The sequence below is a fragment of the Aotus nancymaae genome, unplaced genomic scaffold, assembly GCF_030222135.1.
Source record: "Aotus nancymaae isolate 86718 unplaced genomic scaffold, 86718_ANA_hifiasm-v0.15.2.pri h1tg000014l, whole genome shotgun sequence".
Classification (NCBI taxonomy): domain Eukaryota; kingdom Metazoa; phylum Chordata; class Mammalia; order Primates; family Aotidae; genus Aotus; species Aotus nancymaae.
The window spans coordinates 112,100,306-112,125,203 of NW_026988425.1; the positions used below are offsets into that span (position 1 = coordinate 112,100,306).

General features: G+C 43.4%; 1 protein-coding gene and 1 pseudogene across 8 annotated transcripts in view; both read left to right on the forward strand.

The window, feature by feature from the left end:
* TTC23 (tetratricopeptide repeat domain 23) overlaps positions 1-24,898 on the forward strand; it is a 106,708-nt gene that overhangs the window by 63,730 nt on the left and 18,080 nt on the right. For all 8 annotated transcript variants that reach the window (XM_012438627.3, XM_012438624.3, XM_012438628.3 and 5 more), the window contains 3 exons: positions 854-959; positions 16,100-16,227; positions 21,684-21,833. In XM_012438627.3, the coding sequence (XP_012294050.1) occupies positions 854-959; positions 16,100-16,227; positions 21,684-21,833 (384 nt within the window). The remainder of the gene's footprint in view (positions 1-853; positions 960-16,099; positions 16,228-21,683; positions 21,834-24,898) is intronic.
* LOC105707628 (protein FAM133B-like) lies at positions 895-14,292 on the forward strand (annotated as a pseudogene).

Below are 24,898 nucleotides of genomic sequence, written 5' to 3' on the forward strand. Positions count from 1 at the left end.
TGTTGTTTAAAAACTTCTTTTTTTTTTGAGACAGAGTCACTGTCGTCTAGGCTGGAGGCAGTGATGCAATCTTGGCTCACTGCAACCTCCACCTCCCAGGCTCAAGCGATTCTCGTGCCTCACCCTTCCAAATATCTGGGACTACAGGCATGCACCACCACATCTGGCTAATTTTTATATTTTTAATAGAGACGGGGTTTCACCATGTTGGTCGCACTGGTCTCAAACTTCTGACCTCAAGTGATCCATCTGCCTTGGCCTCCCAGAGTATTGGGATCACAGGCATGAGCTGCTGCGCCTGGCCAAAAACATTTTATTGGACTTTATTTTCAAGGAACTGAGCTGCTTTGTGTGCTTGGGCAGCTCCCCTGAGCCAGTTTGCAAAGGGTGCAGGCAAATGGGCTTGGTGGCTCAGGTATAAAGGAGGGTCTGTATTTTTGTGGGGAGGTTGTTGACACCCATGGGTAGGTCCCACTTTTGGGGTTGACCAGTAGGCAGAGCCCTGGGCTTGCCCCCTTTCTCTACACAGCATTGATACCTTCTATCCATCTCTTTACTTCTTGTAACTCCCCTTTCCTCTTTGCTGACACTGGACTCAAAGGGTCATAGACGTTTAATGATTTGCTTAGTGCCAGGCCCTGAGCCATCTTGATTCATTGTCCAGTGTTCCCTCCACTACTCAGTGCTTTTAAAATCCAGCTCTCCTGCGAGTTGATTGCACTTCCACATAAATTATTTCTTCTAGCTTGCTGGAAAGTTCCTTGGCTTTCTGCTTATCTCTGCAAGGACAGTTAGTTCCCTGTTGCTGCTGCCAAGCATGTAAACAACATGTTTCTTCTTTCTGTGGTGACAGGCACATCTCATCATCCTGAGTAGAAGCCCCTCTCAAGAGGAGGCAGCAGACTCTGCACACATCGTCGCCCACGCTGCTGTCGCTTCAGGGAGACCCGAGCACCACGGTGAGAAGAATCCTTTTCTCTTCCTGTCTCACAGGCACCTAAGTCTGTAAACAAGCTGCCTTCTAGGTGGGTTAACAGGTGGACAAAGCTGTGCCACAGGCCTGCCACAGAGCCTTCCTTGCTTTATCTGATCATCTGCAGCTATACTACTCTGCTGCTTTCCTCAGAGTCCTTTGGTTTCTCTCCCCTTCTAGCATTCTTTTAATCTTTTATTCTTAAATATGGCTAATCTCTATCCAAATGTAGCTGTTAAGAGCCCCAGAGAATCTGTACTGGGCTTACAGGGAAATCTGCTCTGCCTTCAAAGGTGATCTATTTTTAAAGATTGTTGTGGCAACAGCTCTGGCCTCTGGGCCAGCCACCCTCCAGACACTGTCAGGGCTGAACTTTCAATCAGGATGAACTGAAACACGACTTCAGGACTCCAAAAGGAAGTTGCTATTTATGGCTTATATGGTTTTCTTACCCCCACATAATAAGTAGCGCATCAAACTTCAGGAATTGTTTAATCCACCATCCTGGGCTTGGAGCATACAGATTATATGGTGTGCCTCCATTGGCAGAAAACACATAGTACTAATGATTTTTTTTTGGTCACAACATTCAGAAATGGAGTTCAGTTCATAAAGAAGACCTAAGGGTGTATTCCAAGATATCAGATAAAAATAATTACATACTGAATAAAATAAGGTCCAGTGTGCTCAAAAGCATAAAATCAACATCTGGAAGACATGGGGTTGATTGAGGAAGCAGGAGTCAGGCTAAGATGAGGCCAGCACATGGGAGAAGGTGAAGGGAAAGCTTCAATGAGCAGCCTGGTCCGGAAACATCCGCAGGCCAGGCGGGGAGCTCCAGTCCACGGAGGAGCTGATGAAGGGGGCATCGGCATTCATCCGTCTGTCCGTCCCACCTTGCGGGTCTCCAAGAGCTTGAAGCACCTTTTCAGATCTGGAGGAGCCTGTCTAGGGATGGAGAGAGGAGAAAGGTGACCTTTCTTGTCCCCGCTCCCTACAACATTCCACACTAACCATCGGGTTTGCTTGTTGGTGCCTAAAATTCATGTAATAGGAGGAAAGTACTTTCTCTTCCATAACTATTAATAAAACACTTAAAATACATGTTTGATGGAAACTCCTAGAATAGCAAGTCACAAATCTAAATGTCTACAGAAACCAAGCAAGCAATGTGAGTGAAGCAGGTGGTTATCAGAAACCAGCAGCAGCAGCAAGCATAGTTATAAATGGCAGCTAACTGTTGGCTGTAGTATGAGAGAGATGAAACAGAGTGGTGAGGATACCTGCTACTTAGCTCCAGCCCTTGGCAGCCATGTGGAAGGGAGACTTATATTGACAGAGCTCCTTTTTAAGAGAAGGTAGAAATTTGGAGTTTTATTGGAGAATCTTCAATTTTTTAAAATTATTTTTTAGTTTTTTAAAAACAAGGTCTCACTCTGTCACCCAGGCTAGAGTGCAGTGGCACAGTTATAGCCCACTGCAGCCTCAGACTCCTGGGCTCAAGTGGTCTTCCTGCTTCAGCCTCCGAGGTCGGTGGGACTACAGGCACACAGTGCTTACACTCAGCTAGTTTTTAAAAATTTTTTGTAGAGACAGAGTCTTGCCCAAGATGATCTCGAATTCCTGGCCCTAGGCTGCCCTCCCATCTTGGCCTCCCAAAACTCTGGGATAACAGGTATGAGCCACCACACACCCAGCCCAATTTTTAACTGATGGTAACTAACTGAAGTATGTTTAAGGCTCTGAGTGAGTCAAACCAAGTGTGAAGGCTGGATCCATGACTTATGACCTGAAAAGCAAGAGTGTGAATAAGTTGCTGTCAGATCTTTCCTGTTTTCCTTGGGGGTGTAAATTGGCAGAGTATAGGGGAGGTGGGTCCATTCCTGAATGAATACCAAACAGAGGAGGGCTAAGGCCAAAAGACCATCTTTTTGCCTAGAGGGATTCCAGCTTCCAGCACTTGACCCAGTGCTCAGTATACTCACTTGCAGGTATGAATTGAGTGGGACCTAGAGATTCTGTGTCCTAGAATGCCATTGTCCCATAGCTGCAAAGTTAGGCGACTCTGCTTTGCATGACTTATGGAATCAGAGACAATCCAATTTTGGTTATATATTTTTTAAAAATCTTCCAGCCTAAATATAGCACTGTAGTGCCTTCTCTTAAACTGAAAATGATAATAATACCTACTTGATACAGATAATAAATATGTGATAACAGTTATTATATTAATAGCTATTGCTTATATATGGCATACCAGCAATGGTTCTCACTGCACCATATTTATTAATTCACAAATCCTTGCAACTCTATGAGATAGGTACAGTTATCCCCATTTTTAGATGGAGAAACTGAGGCACCCAGAGATTAGGTAATTTTCCCAAGGGCCCATAACCAGTGAGTGGTAAAGATATGAACCCAGGTAGCAACCACCCCAGAGGCTCTTTATGCCATGTCACATTATGGGGTCTGGCACTGCATGTGTCTCCTCCCACCTTAGGCCCACCAAAGAGTCTGTGGAGTGTGGGACAGACAAGGGACACAGGAACAATGAAGGCAGCCCAGAGAGAAGGGTTTGGAGTGCCAGTGAGAAGGCCTGGGGTCCAGGAGCATGTGGAGAATCTCAGCTCCAACCTTCAGCAGCTGAGGGCATTTGGTGACATGCACCCAGAAAGTCCACTTGCCAGTCAGAATTGAAATATGTGAGGAACCACTTTAGGAGGCCAAGATGGGTGGATCACATGAGGGCAGGAGTTGAGACCAACCTGGCCAGCATGATGAAACCCTGTCACTACTAAAAATGCAAAAATTAGCCAGGCATGGTAGTGCATGCCTATAGTCCCAGCTTCTCAGGAGGCTGAGGCACGAGAATCACTTAAACCTGGGAAGCAGAGGTTGCAGTGAGCCAAGATTGTGCCACTGTATTCTGGTGACACAGTGAGATTCTGTCTCAAAAAAAAAAAAAGAAGTGAGAAACATGAAGTAGATGGGTAAGAAGACCATTTCTCCCAGGCACAAGGAGTTGGGACTGATAGTTTTACAAACTGGGAAAGGGGGTGACTTCTGCATTAGGCCTGGAGGATTGATTGCTTGAAGCAAAAGCAAAGGATGACTGAGAGACTCCCAAGCAAGCAAGAATCATAATAATAACAGCAACAATGACAATAACAACCGTAGCAGCAGCACTCAGGCGCCTCTTATATGCATGTGCTGGTACTTCCACAGACATGCTCTTTTAATCCTTTTAACAACCCTTGGAGGCAGGACAGGACCTCCCATTTTACAGATAAATTCACAATGCCACCTCTTCTTACCAGAAAGTACCACGAATCTGAAGGACCTACTCTCTCTACTCATTGCTCTACTCAAAAAGGACCAAGTCTCCATCAGTCTGTATGGTGCTCCTAGGCAGGCCCTTGTCAGATTCAGCACCTATCAACCAGAAGACATTTGAACTGTTTATCACCTTGTCACTGTTAGGAAGAAAGCTCACTAAGGCCTTAAAGGTGAGTGAATGCTGAGTGAGTAGCCAGGGCAGAGAAGCAGTGGGCTAGAAGTAGATGCTGATTGTCCTGCAGTAACGTGAAGTCCTGGAACAGGCACAAAAAGGAGCGCAAACCTTTGCCCCTAAGGCCTCAAACAAATCACCTAAATGGACAAGTCAGAAACAAATAAAAGCAAGAAGAACCCTCAAACTATTCCTGCCTCATGAACATACTTTAAAAACTGCTGCCATTGAAATCCTTGCACCCTTAGTGGCGGATGTGGGAAAGGCTGGCAAAGGAGCTCACCAGCACGTGTTGCACATGTGGGGAATCAGCTTCACTCTAGAAGCAGAAATGCAACAGGCACTACCCGGCTAGGGGCTGCAGTGGGAGCACAGGTGGGTACATTCCCACTGTCTTTTTTTTTTTTCTGAGAGAGTCTCGCACTGTCACCCGGCTGTGGTGCAGTTTGGCTCACTGCAGTCTCCGCCTCCTGCGTTCCAGCAATTCTCCTGCCTCAGCCTCCTGAGTAGCTGGGACCACAGGGTGTGCCACCATGCCCAGCTAATTTTTTTGTATTTTTAGTAGAGACAGGGTTTCACCATGTTGGCCAGGATGGTCTCAATCTCCTGACCTCATGATCCACCCGCCTCGGCCTCCCAAAGTGCTGGAATTACAGGCATGAGCCGCTGTACCCAGCCCCCACTGTCTTTTATGTCACCTCTCTGCTGTCCCCTCATGTGGCCAATGCTCCCACAGCAGGAATGAAAGAAATCCACTGAGGGCTATGGTTTCTCCAGGTCTCTGCTGCCTCCAGCAGGGGGAAATAAGAGAGGGCAATCTGCAGCTTATCTTTGTGTAACAACTAAGGGGCAACCAGATCCCTCACAGTTCTCACCAGCACAGGAATTTCCAACCTGGACATTGTTCACTTCTAGTTCAGAAGTCCTGGCTGGATCCCAGGAGCAAACCTGCAAGTTCCACCCGCACCAAGGGGGAATCTTAGCTCTGCTCTTCTGTGCTTAAACCTGTTTGTACCAAGTACAAAGACTTTTGGGGGCTTGGTTTTAGTTTTGATTTTTGAAGGAAATAATCATTAATGAGAAAAGTTTCTCTTTTGAGGATTCTGTATTGCCTACTTGCTTGCTGAATGCCCATTGAAGGCATTGCCCTCTAACTAACAAAATGCCACTGGCCAAGAAGCAAGTGTTTCAGGCTCGACGCACAAGCTAATCCCTTTGCTCTGTGCCTTCCCTGTATTCCTTATGCAGACAAAACTGCCCTAGAAGTCACGAAGTCTTGTGGTTGCATAAAGATTCCCAATTCAGGCTCCTGGAATGTCACTAACCTGAGCCTGGCCAGCTTCCCAGAGCAGCCATAGACAAACTTGGTATTAACAGCTTTCCCAACCCTGCTAAGTGTTCAGGGCATTGGCTTTGTGTTTATAACTCATCTCCTAAAGGATATTAAAATGAAATGGTCCAAAGCCAAGAACATTTCAGCATCAACCTTTGAGAGGCAGAGCCTGCTGAGTGCAGGCGGCCTTGTTTGGAAGTAGCCCCATCTGCAGCCTGGGCTCTTGCAGGCCGGGAAGTTGTGCAGTGTCCAGTGACAGCAGATGGAATGGGCTCTGTCCTGTTAGAGCCTAGGGGGCAGGGGCTGACTAAGTAGATTCCTAGGGTATAGTTTCCTATGCATGAATATGTATATCTCCCCTGCCCTCATTGGTCCTAGCCTCTAGCCACACAGAAGACTGGAAAAATATTAGTATGGGAAGCTAGGCACTGCATCTCACCCAAGTCTCCTCTTTTTTACCTTACACGACCCTCCCTTTTCTTAACTCTTCCCCCTGTGGCCTGCCTTCTCAGCTTGCCCAGTGCTAGGCCCTCCCCACTTCCTGCTTACTGGGTTACTGAGGATCCTGGGCCCCATGTGTTCCAGAGAGACCTGAAATCAGGCTCCTTGGCATACGCAGGCCCCAGGTCTTGTGGGCCCCTGACAAGTGACATGGATACCTGGGAACAGCCACAGTGAGGTGTCCTTTACCTTCCCATGCTTTTCTTAGCTGCCCCTGCTGCCTCTCTCATGATGCCTCCAACCTGAGCCTCCAAGCGGGGCCTGGTGGTATAGTGAGAGTAAGCCACGGCTGGCCACGCCTCAGCTGCCTGTTTCATTTCAGACTTCCCACACCCTGGGCCCCTGTGCAGTCTGAGAGAACCTTCCTCTGTCCTTCTCGGGTCCCATTTCTTTTTACAAAATGCCTGGCCAGCCTGAATTTAGCCTTGCCTTTGAGCTCCCCAAGCAGCACATGTGGCATCCATGCCTGCTCTGTGCCCCACAGGGAGCAGGGAGAAAGGGGATGTGAGGGTGCAGTGGAGTGAGGCCCAGAGAAGGAAAGAGATGCCCCTTACTCTGTTTCTGCCAGCATCAGGAGTCCCTCCTTAGAAACTTCTGGAAGTCACCCTAGAGTAGTTACATCTAGGGGATTGGGGTCCAGGGTCCCTCAGCAAGTTAGAGGCCAAGCAAGGTCTAGAATGGAACCCACCTTCTATTCATTTATCACCCTCCAGACCCCAAGAGGGAGTCGTGCCATCCCCACCGTACCCTGCTAAGGGTACAGGGCTCTTAGCAGCCCTGAAAGACAGGCAGGAGGGGGCTGCAAGGGTTGGAAGCCCTTGGTGCCAGCGAAGGAGGAGAAGAGGAGGCCTGTTCCCCACCCAAGTTTGTGCTGTTAGCCTCTCTAGCTCAGGCAGAGCTGAAACCTCATCAAGCTTGCTCACCAACTGATGTCCATTCGTTGTGTCTGAGCGCAAAGTCTGTGACTTCTTCATTTCTCTCCCGGGGAAGCTGAAGTGCATGAGCAGCATGATGACCATGTTCATGAGGTTCGGGTTTTTCACTTTTGGGCTGGTTTGTAATTTGTGTTCAGAACTTCTCAGAAAAGCCTATGTAATGTATACCCCGACTTGGCTTCAAAAAGGATTTTTAAGGCAGCTTATGGAAAACGCATCTACATCACCAAGGCTAGTGACTAGAGCCTGAGGTTGCTGGAAGCCTTCACTACATGGGTGGCCCCAAGTGGTGGTGGTTGTGGAGGGGGCTGGTCACTTTCCTAGTGATGAGGACACTTAAGGAAGGCAGATCCCGATGGTGGGCACTCTGAATGTTTATACCCTGTGAGCCTCACCTGGCCCTCACTTTACGGATGCACACCTGTCCCCAGAGATGGCCATGGACTTCCTCAGATCACATAGCTAGTGAACAGCAACCTTGCCACTCCCTGAAGCCATGTCACAGGCCCCTGTCTATGGCACTGTGAAAGTGTTCCTCACGAAGAGGGTCTCCTGTGGGGACCAATGAAGGCTTTAGGGTGAGGAAAGTGTCTCTCCCAGGCTTTGTATGTTCTGTCTTCCTGCGTGGCTTCCACAGGCTAGTAGCCTCAAACAGCAGCCCCCAGCAGGGTCTAAGTAGGTTCAATGTGTTAGTTTCCTGGGTGAGGGAGCTCCTCTGGGTTAGTGCCAGGCTGATTTGGGACTTTCCATTTTTAAACTCCCTGGGGTCCTTAAAGCCTTTGCAGTTGGTACAGAGCAGAGACTGTTTTCTAAGACTGCTACAAAACAATCGTCACATTGTGCACAGAGCCTCCCTCTTAATGAAAGCTGTCCTTACTGTTCCAACTACTGCCTTAGGACAGCCACAGGAAAATGAATGCAGGGTTATTGGAATTTAATTAAAAGCCTCCTGGCCTCCCCTCCAGTGGGCCCACATTGCAGTCCTGCATTCCTCTTGCTCTTGGGATGAACCCTTGTTTTCTTTTGCCTGTATATGAACATCTCCACACAGAATCTTTCAGGGTTTTTGGGAATGACGCAGCTCCAAGTCCTCAGAGCCGTCTGCAGAGACGTCAAACCACCCTGCGCAGCAAGCCACACCTTCTCCCTGCTGTAACTCACAGACAACCTAAACATTCTGTTGGAGTGAAAATAGAAGATTCATGGCCTTGGAACACCTGTGCCATTAGGGCTCAGATTTACAAGCTAAGTCATGCTCCTGTGTTTTAGAAAATGACCTCAGCTTCTGCCCAGGCCTTTGGCATCAGATTGCAGAGGATTCTAGAAGTGGTTTTTAAAGGTAGGGATGGCCTTGTGTGAGAGTGCTGAAACTGCTGGCTCTTTGTGAACCCTCACCCTGTTACAAGGCACAAAGTTCAGGCCAGGAGGTGGCAGCCACTTTAAGGGGCTAGGATTTTTTGTCTCTCTGGAAATCCTGTTGTCACTTGTCCCAGGTGGAGATAGACTGGGATATCCCTTGCCAGGAGAATAAACTGCTTCTCAGGAAGTGACCCCTTTGCTATAGTAATAGGACTCAATTGCCCTCCCCTCAAAGACTGCTCTTATGGATTTAGTTCACAAAGTTAATTTGGGGGTGAGGGGGTTGGAGGAAATAAGGCAGGATCTTGCACTAAAGGAGCTTTCCTGTATCCCAGATAAAGATCAAAGTGGTTTGAAATTTATCGACAGGGAGGGTACCCATGTGGATGCACTAGACCTTCCTCTATTCCCAAGCTTTAGGCCATTCTAATACACAGGGGTCCTAACCTGTTCGCAGATGCCTGATGTGTGGTCGGCTTGCATGTGACAATAGCTGTCAGGGAACCCTCTATCTGGTCTTATCCCCCTGTGACTAGAGACTTACCAGCAACAAAAATGGGGAAAGCACAAAACTTTAGAGGAACCAAGGACTTAAGGAAGAAAGAGAGCAGTGACTTGAGGAGGCTGCCCCAAGAGGGCAGATTCCCAGGCAGGGCCCGTCTCCGTCTGCCCACCACAACGCCTGGCTTTCTGTGACTTCAGTAGCCATGCTGCCTTCATGTAAGGAATACACTCCTTCCGCCCTCTCCTCCCTTCCTTCCTCCCTCACTCCCACTCCCTCTTCCAGAGGTCCTTGTACGCTAACAAGCATCGTCTTTGGAAAATATGACTAGCCTCCATAGGTCTGAGGTTATGAGCCATTTGCACATTAGTTGGAATTGGACTGCAGCATCCTTCCTCGAAGCTTCTTTGTGAGCTGAGCTGCACTGAGGGAAAGAAGCATGCCATTCTCAGGTTGAGAGGACCAGCCCAAATGGGGTGCTTTTGGGGGCAGTTAGTTAGAAGAAGCAATACTGGGAGGTGGGAGAACATTAAAAAGAAAAGGGCTAGAAAGATGTGAGGTGCAGCTGTGTTCACCTGTGCCAGGGAGACTGGCTTCTACCCCAGGAGAGGTCAGGGAAATGCCTCTTAGCCCTTTTGGCCTCTGCCTTTCCCTAAGCATGGCAGTGTCACTCTAGCCAAAGCCCAGGCTCTGAAACTCAGTCCACAAATTGCCCCATGCCTTTTACATCTGCAGGTCTTCACAGTAAACACAATAAGGGCCCATCTTTAGGGGACAAGGCTGAGATGCAGAAAGATCTTTACTTTTAAAATGAATGCTTGGCTACTTCTTTAGTTAACTCCCAATTAGCGAGAAAATTAAAATATCAAAAGAGTACTCCACTCCTGAATATCTTCATTCATTTTAGACATTCATCTCTATAATGCTTTTATAATCAACAGAATTAATGTCACTTCATCTTCAACGTTTGCTGTCATTAGATTATCAAAGGAGCCAAAGTTAATACTCAATTTGCACATTAAATCTATAATGTTTTCTTGCATGGGTCAGCTATGAGGAAGAGATGTAACATTTTCCATGTGGTAGATTTTCTCCCACCAAGACCAAAACTTTTGAGCAATGCTCCAGAAATGCATCTGCTGGTCTGGCAGGGGACAGGCCCCATTGAAAAAGAGGGGTACAGGGATCCAGTTCAGTTGATTTCTGCCTAACTGCAGACCCCAGGGCCAGCTGGCACCGAGTGCAATTCCTTCTCCTGTCTGGCAACTGCCTAAAATCTACATGGAGTGAATCTTGTAGATGAACACAACTTGTTTCAGATCTAAGCCTTCTTTCAGTTGACTAGATTTGGTAGCCATATTTCCCAAGTATTTATATCTCTCCTTTCTAACACAGATCCCACAGAATTTAATTAGATCGTTTCTTAAGAGCCAGGATTCTCATTGTGAATTTCAAGCATGTTCTCAGAGCTCTTGAGGTGTTCAGAGCTGTTTATCTTCAAAGGATGCTAGACTTCTGTGTCTTTTGATTGCTCTGTGTGTTTTCATGTTTCTGTCCTCTCAATGTCCATTTGCACCACTTGCTTCTTCCAGTGTGCCTGCTACTTCAGCCCAGTATGGGCACCCATAGCCACAATTATCAAAACTGTCCCTAAAATTAAAATCATCAACATTTATTGAGCACCAACTATATGTCAGGCCTGTTATCAGTTGCTCATATGCATTAATCTGTTTACTGCTTACAGCTCCTTACAAACAAGTTACTAGTATAATGGTCCCCTTTTCCAGATGGGGAAATTAAGAAACACAGCAAGGCACACAGCTATAAGGGGCTCAGATAGTGCAAGCCCAGAGCCTGCTCTCTTTGCCAGTCACCCTGCTGCGTCCAAGAAGCAGCACACTTTACAGAGGCTGATTGGATTTTTGCTCTGTCTGTGTTCTGGAGAGCTGTACCTGAAGATCATGGAGACCACTTTGGAAGCACCTGGCATTAACGTCACAGAAGGAGAAAACTAAATCCAAATTGACTCATTGGAAAAGATAATGAAACAGATAAAACACTAGCTGGCCTAATCAAGAAATGGAAAAAGTACAAATACAAAACTAGAAATGATAGAAGGGAATAACCAAATATTGAGGAAATTCCTAAAAGCAAAAGATAATGTTTCATACAGTGTTCCATAATATGATATTTCCAAGTGGAAATGTCAAGTAGACCACTGTATATGTGGGTCATAATCTTCCCCAACAGACTTTATGTGCTTGTCATGTGTCACCATGAAGCTATCTCCAACAGGTGCTTCAGTGGGAGTCCCATGTCTCCTGGGGGAGGAAGCCATCACATTTTCCTCTACTAGGGTAGGGGCTGCAAACTTACGCACATGGACCCAATTTACTCGCCACCTGTTTTTGTAAATAAAGTTTTATTGGAACATGGCCATGCTCATTCATTTATGTGTTGTCTGTGGCTGCTTTCACTCTACAACAGCAGAGTTGAATAGCAACAATGGAGATCATATGGCCTGCCAAGCCTAAAATATTTACCATCCTGCCCTTTACAGAATAAGTTTACTAACCCCTGTGCTAGAGCCCTGTGATTTTCCCAGTTTCAGAATAGTTTCTGTTTCTTGGTTCAGGATTTCCAGACCAAGTAGGTGGTACACATTCAGACTGCACAAATGCTGATTTCAGGTATTCTCTCTAGTCACAGCCTCTGGATGGACACCCTTAAGGCCACACCTGGAACCAGTGCAATTGTTCTTGTCTTCACTTTAAAGATTCCTGGCTGTCTTAGTCTGTTTGGGAAGCTATAACAAAACACCATAGACTAAATGGCTTATAAACAACAAGACATTTATTTCTCACAGTTCTGAAGTCTAGAAAGTCCCGATCAAGACTCTGGTAGATTTGGTGTCCGGCGACCTGCTTACTGGTTCATAGATAGCTGTCTTTTCACTGTGTCCTCACAGGGTGGAAGGGGTGAGGAAGCTGTCTGATGTGTCTTTTATAAGGACACTAATCCCATTCATGAGGGCTCCATCCTCATGACTTAATTGCCGCTAAAAGGCCCTACCTTGAATATCATCACTGTGGGGGCTAGGATTTCAACACGTGAATTTGAGGGGACGTAAACATTAAGACCGTAGCACTGGCTATATTCATTTTATTTCCTGCATAACAAATTTGTTAACTCACCCATTTATTACCTCGCAGCTCTGTAGGTTAGAAGTCTGGTGTGGTGACTTCAGCCGTCTCTCCGGCCCGGTTTCCCTCGGCGTGCGACTGTGCGCTCGGCCCAGCACCATGGGGAAGCGGGACAGTTGGGTGGCCTATATGAACCCAATAGCAATGGCAAGATCAAGGGGTCCAATCCAGTCTTCAGGGCCAACAATATAGGATTATCTGAACTGACCAAGGCCTACCTGGGAAGAAGTAAAAGCGCAACTAGAAAAGAAAAAGAAAGGCTCCAAGGCTTTGGCTGAATTTGAAGAAAAAATGAATGAGAACTGGAAGAAAGAACTAGAAAAACACAGGGAGAAATTGTTAAGTGGAAGTGAGAGCTCATCCAAAAAAAGACAGAGAAAGAAAAAAGAAAAGAAGAAATCTGGTAGGTATTTATCTTCTTCATCAAGCTCTGATTCTTCCATGAGTTCTTCTGATTCTGAAGATGAGGATAAAAAACAAGGAAAACGGAGAAAGAAGAAGAAGAACCGTTCACATAAATCTTCTGAAAGCTCCTTGTCAGAAACTGAATCAGACAGTAAGGATAGTTTAAAAAAGAAAAAGAAGTCAAAAGATGCAACTGAGAAAGAAAAGGACATTAAAGGACTCGGCAAAAAGAGAAAGATGTATTCTGAAGATAAACCTTTATCATCTGAGTCCTTGTCAGAATCAGAGTATATATTGAGGAGGTACAAGCCAAAAAGAAGAAAAGCAGTGAAGAACGAGAAAAAGCAACAGAAAAAACAAAAAAGAAAAAGAAGCATAAGAAACACAGTAAGAAGAAGAAAAAGAAGGCTGCTAGTTCAAGTCCTGACTCACCATAACATTAAGAAAAATCAGGATTCTCTTATAAAGAAAGTGCAATGTCTGAGGAAATTTCAACTGTGAAACCTACAACATACTTACTAAAATGCATGAATTTTCTTGTTTTTAGAATTATTCCTGGACTATTAAGTAGCCACTCAGATGCCACTGTGTGAAAGGGCCATAAATGTTGCCTGCTGCTTGAACATCTGTTTCTTTCAGTGCTTGATAACTCTGGGAAATAATACACTGCAGTTGTACTAGTGGTTAAGATATTTGGGAATAAAATTAATACTCTTGACTAGAAGTGTCTAAGGATAAAGCATCAGAAATTTAATCTGGATACACCTTTAAGATGTAATCAGAAATGACCAGATGACTCTAGTTAAAATTTTTGAAGGAGGGATTACATTAATATTTCAGAACCCTTACTCTGTAGATAAGTGTATTTTAATTTTTTTCCCCTCGTATACTTTTATTTACCTGGGGAAGGAGCTTTTAGGATTGAGGGGGGTGGTTTGCTATCTCTTTAACTAGTAGAATAGTGTGCCTTTGATCTTCACACATCCTATATTGTGGACACAGTAGCCATGCTTCACTGGGAGGTCAGAGCTGGCTACCAGCAGCCTTGCCCTTTACTGAGCTTAATGTCATCCTTGGATGCTGTCATATGCTGCTTTGAGTGAACCAGAGAAACAGCCGTTTGCAGCATGAGAAAGCCCCAAAGCTCTGGGATTTACCTCCACTTCAATAATAATGAAAATTTTTTAGCATTAGAATGTGTTATGTCATTTGAATTAATTTTGATTATACTTTGGCTTGGGAGAGGAATTATTTTAAATAGACACTGGTACTTTTTGAACTTGATAGCTAAAGATTCTAAAATGCATGTTTTATACTAAGTTTTAACCAGTCAGGAAAATTTTATGCAACCAGTGGTAGTTTATTTTTTGTATGAATTTTGTTTAGGCTGCAATGTTTAGCTTTTGTTAACTCCTCACTCTTGCTGTCTTAAGTTCATTACTATGTTTAATGGCCTACTTGCCAAGATATTTAGCATGTAAAAAGCAGGGTTTTGATTTTTTTTTTTTTTTAAAAAAGCTTCATATTGAAGCTGAGACTTGCCTTACCATAAACAAGTTGAGTGGCAAGCCTGGTATGCTGTGTCTTATTGCCAGAATCTTAGTAAATGAAGTCTGGTGTGGTAAGGCGAGCTTCTCTGCTCATCTGAAATCATGTTGTTGGCCAGCTTCACTCTCAACTGGAGGTTGGAGTCCTTTCTGAACCTTATTCCTGTTATGAGCACAGTTCAGTTCCTTTCAGCCACAGGACTGAAGTCCCTGTTTTCTGGAGAGCTGGTGGCCAGCGACCCCTCTCAGCTCCCACAGGCTGCTCTTGCTCAGGTCCTTCCACCACATCCCTCTCCATCTCAGCAGCAGGCAGAATTCTTCTTATCACATGTCTGTCATGCTTTCCCTAAATGTGACTTCCTTTTCTGCTACCAGCCAGAGAAAACACTCTGCTTTTTAAAGGGCTCCTGTGATTAAGTCTGGCCCAGGGGATAATCTCACTTTCTTTTTTTTCTTCTTCTTTTTTTTTTTTTTTTTTTTGAGATAGGGTCTTGCTCTGCCACCCAGGCTGGAGTACAGTGGTGGTTGAGGCCCACTGAAGCCTCAACCTCCTGGGCTCAAACAATCCTCCCACTTCAGCCTCCTAAGTAGCTGAGATGACAGGTGCATACCACCACATCTAGTTAATTTTTTTTGTAGTTTTTCTATTTTTTGTTTTGCCATGTTGCCCAGGCTGGTCTTGAACTTCCAGGCTCAAGCGATCCTCCCTGCTTGGCCTCCCAAAGTGCTGGGATTACAGGTGTGAGCCACCACGCCCAGCCATAATCTTGCTTTCTTAAAGTCAGCTGTGCGCCATGACATGAGCTAATCACAGGAGAACTATATCTTCATACTCACAAGTTCCACCCATAACCACAGGGAAGGTGCTACAGAAGGGCAAGGGTCACGGGTCATCTTAGAATTCTGCCAGCCACACCGGCTTTTTGCAGGGAGTTGCGTTCAGCTTTCTACCACAAATGGGCCTCAGGCTTCATCCCTAGTCCCACTCAGGCTTGGAAAGCCCCAGCACTAGAAGATAGACCTTTTTTCTTTTTTTTTTTTTCAAATTGATAAAAAATATTTTTTATTGCATTTTAGGTTTTGGGGTACATGTGAAGAACATGCAAGATTGTTGCATAGGTACACACATGGCAGTGTGATTTGAAATGCCAGATATAGGTGATGGGGAGGAAGGAAGATAGACCTTTTTTCTAATATGCTCATGGGCCATTCAACCTCAGCTCCCACTCACTTCTCTGGCTTTCAGTTCTCTCATCATTTTCCATACCTGAGGTTTTCTTTTTCTTGCGTTGAAGATTGGCATGCATTTTAAAAAAAATTGTGTTATATTATAACTAGTATATTGAAGGATTTGGAATGATTGGGGTTTTAAATAATTTGTTCCCTCAGCAGCATGTCAACAATATTTTCCATGTTTCAGAAATATGTTACAAGCTTATACTTTGAATCCATTAAAATAAGTGAACTCTTAGAGTCCTACCCTCAGTGAGGAGTTACTGAAGTTATAGGAAGAATTAATGGTTGATCAACCTGAAAATTTACCAGTGTGTTAAGGTCTGAGGCATAGTTTCTTCTTTTGCAGTAACTTTTCTTTATTTATCACCAGGAAAGCTAGATATATGAAAATTAAGAAAAGTAAATTGCAGTATCCTTTGAGACCTAAATTCTTTCTAATGAAACAGGCAGTTTAATGGGCAAAGGACATTCTTAACTGTTTTTTCTTGTCCCAATACCTCTTTTTAAATAGCTCAACACTGCTAACAGTATATTTATTCTGTTTCCATTTCAAATCTGTAAGCAGTTTTCAAAGTTACAATAAATGCTTTTCTTCAGATGTAGCCGAGCAGTATTTTCAAGAGAGCATGGCTCATCTAAAGGATTCTGCAGGTATTGGAAGAACCAAATTTCTTTCAATTCAAGATGAATTTTGCCATTTTCTACAAATGACTGGACAAAAAGAGGTAAGTGAGTTTGGATCACAATTGTCTAGTTATTCACAGGTAATATCCAAAGGGCTACTCCTACACTCTGCAGGCATCCATTAAGCACCTACTGTGTGCAAAGCATGTGCCAGTCTCTACAGGGACACATAAATAAGGCTAGGGGCTCCTTTCAGTCAGCTTTCAGAGATTCTTGCTCTTAGAAGTTGGAAACTTTATGAGAATATCGATTGTCATACCCACCTACAAAAGATCCTAAGGAATAGAAACCTTGAGAAGCCTGCTTATTGAAGTCCTGCAAATGTGGCTGGAATAGTGTGGCAGTTAGTATGTCTGATCCCTGTCTCCTCAGTTTGGGTAATTAATGGAATTTGCATTATCTAAGGAAAACTACATGGTGCAGAAGTTACAGCTCAGTCTTTTAGTATTGATTCATACAAGTGTGATTTACATGGCTTGTAAAAATAGAACGAGATCAGACTTTATTTTCATTGGTAATTAAACCCTTGGGAACATATTCCTTGCAAAGCCTAACATACTGTGGCTTTATGTGTGTGTGTGTGTGTGTGTGTGTGTGTGTGTGTGTATACATATTAATACATATATATATCCAGTCACCCACAGATACTGAGGAACAACCATATATATGTGTGCATATATGTGTATATATATGTATTGTGTATGTATGTATGTGTGTATATATTTAAGTACGTATGCCCACACCCTCTTCTCAGCCCATCTATGTCCTGTTTACTCTTCACTCCTCTCCGTTAAGCTTTTCTTTTTTTTTTTTTGAGATGGAGTCTTGCTCTTTTGATCAGGCTGGAATGCAGTGGTGCAGTCTCGGCTCACTGCAAACTCCACCTCCTGGGTTCAAGCAACTCTCTGCCTCAGCCTCCTGAGTAGCTGAGATTACAGCTGCTGCCACCATACCCAGCTAATTTTTTTGTATTTTTAGTAGATATAGAGTTTCACCATCTCCACCAGGCTGGTCTTGAACTCCTGATCTCATGATGCATCCTCCTCGGCCTCCCAAAATGCTGGGATTACAGGCATGAGCCACCATGCCCGGCCTCCATTAAGCTTTTCTTATCAGAGGTTAATACCATCTCAGTTTCCTAGAAAGCCACACATACATACATATATACACAGTACATATATGTGCACAAACACACATATAGTTGTTCCTCAGTATCTGTGGAGGATTGGTTCCAGAAGCCCCACAGATACTACAGTCCAAGGATGCTGAAGCCCTTGTATAAAATGGTGTCATATTTGCATATAACCTAGATACATCCTCCTGAATACTTTATAGCATCTCTAGATTACTTATAATGCCTAATACAATGTAAATGCTATGGTAATAATTGTTACACTATATTTATTATTTGTATTGTTTTAATTGTTGTATTTTTATTTTTATTGGTTTTTTCCCCATATATTTTTTATCTATGGATATGGAGGGCAGACTGTGGTTTTTTTCCAACTCTATCCTATCATAGCAAATCTCAGAAATGAAAAACTTTTTATTTCCCTTGCTATCTGTTGACCTCTTCCCCCACCACAACTCTTTCCTTATCCTTAATCCCCCCTCTGCTCCACCTTCTCTCAGTTACAGAGCACAGGCTTTTATATAGATGTACCCATGTTTCTCAGGCCAAAGTAGGGCTGCAATCACCATGACAAATGGGAGTTTCAGGATTCTTCTGGGTCACCCAACCTCAGGGAGGGAGAAGGGCCTTCCAGGGGCCTCAGATTCCCTCCCTGTGCCCCCTCACATCTCTAGAAGTCTTATGGAGAGAGCTCAGGTCAGAAGAACGGGTAAGTCTGCTCCCTCATGCCCCACCCCATCCAGTTCCTCAGTCATTTTTTCCTCCAAAATATGTCTTGGCTGCATCCATTGTTTTCCATCTTTAGTCCCGCCACTCATCATCTCTTGTCTGGACCACTCTAACAAGTTCCTGTCTCGCAGTTGCTTTTTCCATGCTTGCCTTCTAATCCACTCATAATAAGGAAGCCGTGCTGATGTTTCCAAAAAACAGATCTGACCAGTGAACACTCATTTGTAAAATAGTCCACTGGCTCCCCAATGCCCGCAGGATAATCCTGACATGGCCCACAGTACCATCCATGACCTAGACTCCACTAACATTTCCAGGCTCATTTTTGCCCCCTCTCCCTGATCCATGTTCCTGCCACACTGGCCTTTTCAATTCCCACTTCTGGGAAGTGCCACCTTCTGTTTCCTCCTTCTGGAAGTCTCTTCCTCATTCATCTCTAGGCCAATGCCAACCTATCCTTTATTTCTTACCAGTTTCTCTGATTCCTCTCCCCAGTCTTCATTAGATACTCCCCATTATTTTACCTTACAGAATCCATTTTATGTCATCAAATATGGGTAAGTATATATTCATGTGGATATTTAGCATCTGTCTTGCAACTAGACTGAACCTGTGAGAGCAGAGACTCCCTTGCCTGTGTGAGGGGTGATGAGCAGACAGGTGGATACATGTTTCATCACAGGCCAGCTGACCGTTCTGATTCCCATGGGCCGTGCATCAGTTCTCCTGTACTGTCTGGCTTCTCACCATAGCGTCTTGCTGAGTCAGCCGATGCTCAGTGTCACGATGCTATGCCTCACTGCCTTTGCCCAAGTCACTCAGATCAGTGTTGATCAAAAGATGCACCTCACTGTCCTAAGCTGCCCTGGAAGATTTTAACAAACTGGCTCTTTTCATTCTAGGGCCACTGCCAGCCCATCCCGTGCCCTTATGAGAATAGAAAAAGCTGTCCCTTCCTCAGGTAGATACTGCCCATGTTGGAGGGGACCATAGGCTAGATTTCAGCCCTCCCCATGCTCCTGCCAGGCACCCTTGAGTGTGGCACCACCTGCCCAGCCAAACATGGCAGCCTCATGCTGTTCTCACCATTTTGTTGCAAACCTCTCACTGTGGGTTCTAGCAGGTGTTGGCCAACAAGAGTAGAGCGCAAGGACAGTCCCAGAGCCAAGAATTGGGCTGCGCTTAGGCCATCCCAGATGTGCCCATAGCCTTCACATGGGCACTGTGGAACATCATCTTTGGGGAGGAAATGCTTTTAAGGTAAAATGTAAGTGAAAGTCACTCTGTCACAGGTTAAGCTACTCTTAAGGGTTTGTCTTCTAGTTGTGCCACTCTCTTGCTCAAGAATCTTCTCTGACTTTCTCAACCTGGTCACTCACTGGCCCTCAAAGCCGTGTGCTTCTCCTGCACTCCCAGGTGCCCACACCCTCTTATCAGCCTACCTAAGTCCTCTTTACTCTTCACTCCTCTCCATTAAGCTTTTCCTATCAGAGGTTGACGCCGTCTCAGTTTCCTAGAAACCCATGCCATTAACTTCCTGCACCTCTACCCCTTCCCCAGTCAGGCTGTAGACAGCATCCAAAGTGTCATTTGGGAAAGAGTCTCTGCGGGTCTTCTTCCCATCACTGGCTCCTCTAAGTTGACAGTCAGTTCCCACCAGAACATTAGCAAACACAACACTCTCATCAGTCTTAAGTCCTCGCTCTCCGAAGTTGGGAGATGTGATGGCCTTTACCCTCAGGCAAGTCTAGATTTAAATTCTAGTCCCTCATGTACCTCAGTGGGGCCCTACTGGTGAGTTACACAATCACTCTGCCTCTACAGGGATTCTTCTGTCACCTGAGAAATTGATTTCTGCCTCATCAGCACCTTTAATGTGGTTCCCCTACCCCAGCCCTAGCCCCTAACTTGTATTATTGCCAACAAAAGGATTAAAGGCCTTCCTTGCCCTTCTGTTTGTGGAGCGCCTTCTGGACACCTTTGGGGCTGTGTCATGAGGAAGCCGCCAGGGTCCCTGCTGTATTTGGCAGTTCAGTTCAGCATCCATGCTCTGCAGCTGTGTCGTGCCTTCATGTAGAAGATAGTAGACGAATTTCTGGAGAAAGTGTGGGGGATTGACATACTTTAATAGGGTTTTCCCCCATATATCTTGGTGTCGGAAGAAGCTAGCATCAGGACATGCTGTGTTCTGACCAATTCATATTTTTTATTCCATGTTATAAATAAATTGGATAACCCAAGCAAAATGTCATGTCATGTTGGAATGTTTACTTTCAGTTTCCTAAACAATTTGCTGTCAGACTAGGAAAGCCTGGAGTGTGTTCAGGACTTTCTATCCATAGATAAATCACTCAGGCATGCTATATTTTCACTTCTGTAAGAATGGCATTGTGGACAGAGAAAGAAAAGCATGGGACTAAAAAGTATGAAAATTAGGCCAGGCACTGTGGCTCATGCCTATAATCCCAGCACTTTGGGAAGCTGAGGCAGGTGGATTACTTGAGGTCAGGAGTTCAAGACCAGTCTGGCCAACATGTTAAAACCTTGTTTACTAAAAATACAAAAATTAGCTGGGTGAGGTGGCAGGCACCTGTAATCCCAGCTACTTGGGAGGCTGAGGCAGGAGAATCACTTCAACCCAAGAGGTGGAGGTTGCAGGGAGCTGAGATTGTGCCACTGCATTCCAGCCTGGGAGACAGAGAGAGATTCCATCTAACAAAAACAAAAACAAAAACTCCAGATTTTCAGATTTCCACCTGCTGTTGTAAAATGGGAGATGTGCTGAGACAGATTTTTTTTAAAAAGTATGAAAATTACTGGCTGGATTCAGATCCTAGCACCATAATGAGCTGTCTGCCTCTAAGCAAATTTTTTAACTGCTCTGTGCCTGTTTCCTCCTCTTCATTAATGAGGATTAAAATTTTACCCATCTAAAGAAGACAGCAAATATTAAATGAGATCACACACAATTGTGTGTGTTCAGCACAATTTCTGACACCTATGGACTGATTCATGTCAGCTTTTGTTCTTACTACTCAACTGGAATGGATTCCTGTAATATATGCAGTCTCTTTTCATAGTTTACACCTTTCCTCACACACATGTTTCCTGACTCCTGTTCAACCAGAGGTGATATGGCTTGGCTACGTCCCCACCCAAATCTCATCTTGAATTGTAGTTCCTGTAATCCTCATGTGTCTTGATGGGGACACTGTGGGAGGTGATTGAACCATGGAGGCAGTTACCCCCATCCCATTCTTGTGATAGTGAGTGAATTCTCACAAGATCTGATGGTTTTCAAGGAGCTTTTCCCTCTTTGCTCAGCACTTCTCTCTCCTGCTTCCCTGGGAAGAGGTGCCTTCTGCCATGATCGTAGGTTTTTTGAGGCCTCCCTACCCATGTGGAACTGTGAGTCAATTAAACTTCTTGGCTTTATAAATTACCCAGTCTTGGGTATCTCTTCATAGCAGCGTGAGAGTGGACTAATACAAGAGGAAAATAGGCTCAGCTCATGAGACTACCACACTCATTCCTCTAAAAAGTGAAAATACACAAGTTATGTAATTTTCTTAAGTGGCACTGATCCTAATCAGCCTTTGAGCTAGTTAACCAGACAGCTTTTTATTCCTTTCATAGAGAGCAACCTCCATCTTGAGAGAGTCCCTGGAAACCAAAGTGGGAGTATTTGGCAATTTCAGTCCCGAGGTGGCAGAGACATACCGGCTCCTGGGAGGAGCAGACCTGGCACAGGGGAACCACAGTGGGGCCCACAAGAAACTGAAGAAGGTAAGGCTGGAGCTAGTGCTAATATGAGACTAGGCTCTCCCTCCCTCTCAAGGTCCTCATGGTGGTGGTTCTTTTAAATGAAACTTGAGAAGTAAGTGGCTTGTTTAGACAGGATGACATCACTTTTGTGGTAGATCTAAGCTAACACTTTTTGGGTGAAAGACATAGTAAGCCTCTTAGACATATATATTTTTTAAATGAATTATCAATTATTTTTACTATGCAAATATTTTTAAATTTTTACATAGTATAATTTATCAGTCCTTTGTGTTTGTGGTGCTCTCTCTGTATACCAAGTTTATAGAGGAATTCTCTAGCATTTTCTTGTATTGTCATTCTTCTTTTTCTTATTTTAAATTTGGAGTTTTATTTGCATGGATGACATGAGGAATGGATCTAATCTTATCTTTTTTCCAAATGGCCACCCAGTTGACCAGCACCATTTCATTAGAGAGCCCATCTATGCTCCAGTGACTTCAGATAACACCTTCGTCATATACTAAATTTCCGTATGGACTTAAGTCTATTTCTAGATTTCTGTTCTCTTTCACTAGTCTTTCTGTTTATTCGTGTGCCAGTAATTCACAGTTTTAATTACAGGGATTTTATAGAATGATTTAATATGTGGTAGTAGACACCCCTTATGGCTTTTCTTTTTCTAGAATATCGGGTGGTCTAGCTATTCTTCCATGTTTATTTTTCTACATGAATTTTTATATCAATTCGTCTGACTCCATAAAGAGTTTGCTGGTATTTTTATTGCATTATTTATAAATAAATTTTAGGAGAATTTACAACTTTGTGATATTGAGTTTTCCTATCCAAGAACAAGAGGTATCTTTCCATTTCTTCATGCCTACTTTTATATCTTTCAGGCACATTAAAAAGTGTTCTTCATATAGGTTTTGTATATGTCTTATTAAGTTTAATTCTAACTATTCGATCTTCCTTATTACTATATGGAGATTTATCTACTGTTATAACTTTTGATTTATTTTTGCATATATGAACCCAGTTGGTTTCTCCGTGTAAATTTTATATCCTGCTAATTGCATAATTATTTTATTGTTTGAGTTAATTCAATCTCCCAGATTTTTTTTGGTATTCTATTACATCATCTGCAAATAGACTTAGTTTTACTTTATGCTTTCCAGTTCTTATGCCTCTAATTTATTTCTTTTGTCTAATTTCATTGGCTTATACCTCCAATAAAATAATAAACAGTAGTAGAGATAATGGGCATCCTTGCCATGTTCCTGATCTTAATGTAAATGTCTCTAGTGATTCTTCATTTGACAGATTCTGGTTTTAGAACTAAGGTTTATATATTTCATCATGTTAAGAAAGTATCCATCAATTTCTATTTTCATGAATTTTTTTAAATTAAAACTAAATGTTGATTTTTACCAAAGGCTTTTTTCAGCATTAGAGGAGATTACCAAATGATTCTTCTTAGAGCATTTAAATAAATCACAATAAATAAGTTTATTTCATACTACCAGAGATTGGGTAATTTATAAAGAAAATAAATTTATTTCTTATAATTCTGGAGGCTGGGAAGTCCAAGATCCAGGGGCTGGCATTTGGCAGGGGCCTTCCTGCTGCATCATCCCTTGGCAGAAAGCGGAAGGAAATGAGAGAGAGAAAGGAAGAGAGAGAAAAGGAGGCCAAACTCAGCCTTTCATAATGAAACCACTCCCAAGATAACAGCATTAATCTATGCGTGAGGACAGAGTCCTCATGGCCTAACCCCCTCTCATTGGGCTCCATCTCTCAACAGTGTTGCAGTTTGGATCACAACACATGCTTTTTGGGAGGAGCATTCAAACCATAGCAGATGTTGATTCTGTATGCTAACATTTACTTTTAAGATTTTTGTGCCAATATTTGTGTGTATTATTTGTTTAAGAATCAATGTTATATTTGTTCATAAAAATAATTTGGAAGTTTACCTTATTTTTTATGCACTGAAAGAATTTGTATAGCTTTGAAACTCTGTAGTCTTTGGAGGTTTGTTTCTTCTGTGGCATCCTTTAGGCCTGGTGCTTCTTTTGTAGGGAAATTCCTTGACAGTTTTCTCTATTTCTTTTACCAAAAGTGGTTCTGCCCTAATGGGGTCATTTTGGCAAACTGTGTTTTTCTAGGTAATTATCCATTTCACTTACATTTTCAGATTTATTTGCATGGAGATTTGCAAAGTGGTCTCATGAATTTTAAAACTTTCTACTTTTTGACAGTTATTTTCCCATTATAATTTCTTCATTTTATATTTGGGTTTTCTCCCTTTTTCCTTGACTTAGTTTGTGGTTTGCCTATTTTGTTAATTTTTTCAAGGAGCCAGGATTTTAATCCCATAAATCCTATTCTCTATTTCATTAATTTCTGATTTTATCTTTATTATTTCTGTCCTTGTGCTTTATTTTGCTTTGCTATGTTGAAATTTTTTTTCTATCTTTATGAGTTTGGAATTTAACTCATTTGTTTTCATTTTATTAATCTAAGTGTTTATGAATATGAAATTTTCTCTTATTATTGCTCTAAATGTATCTCATAAGTTACATCATAGGCTTTTATTATATTAATTAGTTTCAAAATGGGGAAAACCTGGGAAACCCTAAGTAACATAACTGATCAAACCAAAAGAATTAACTTTAGTTCTGAGGGGCTGTCCTATAAGTCAAGTCTTTTCCTCTTCTTATGATTTTTCTGATTCTGCTGCAAAAGGCACCAGATTTGGTAACATGTGTTGCATCTATTAATGAGATGATGCATATCTATTATCAGTTAGTTAGCAAATAGTTACTGGGCACCTTCAGTAGGCCAGTTACTGTGCTAGCCAGACCTGGGGGAAAACAGTGACCAAGACAAATATGCTCCTTGTCCTTGTGAGTTCCCAGTCTAGCCAAGAAGAGGTATATTAAATCAATCATCTCTAATAATTTAAACATTTGGAGGGGGGTTGGAGACAGCAAACTACCACGGCATGTCTGTACCTATGCAATAATCCTGCAGGTTGTAGGATGTGCACATGTACCCCAGAGCCCAAATACAATAAAAAATAATAA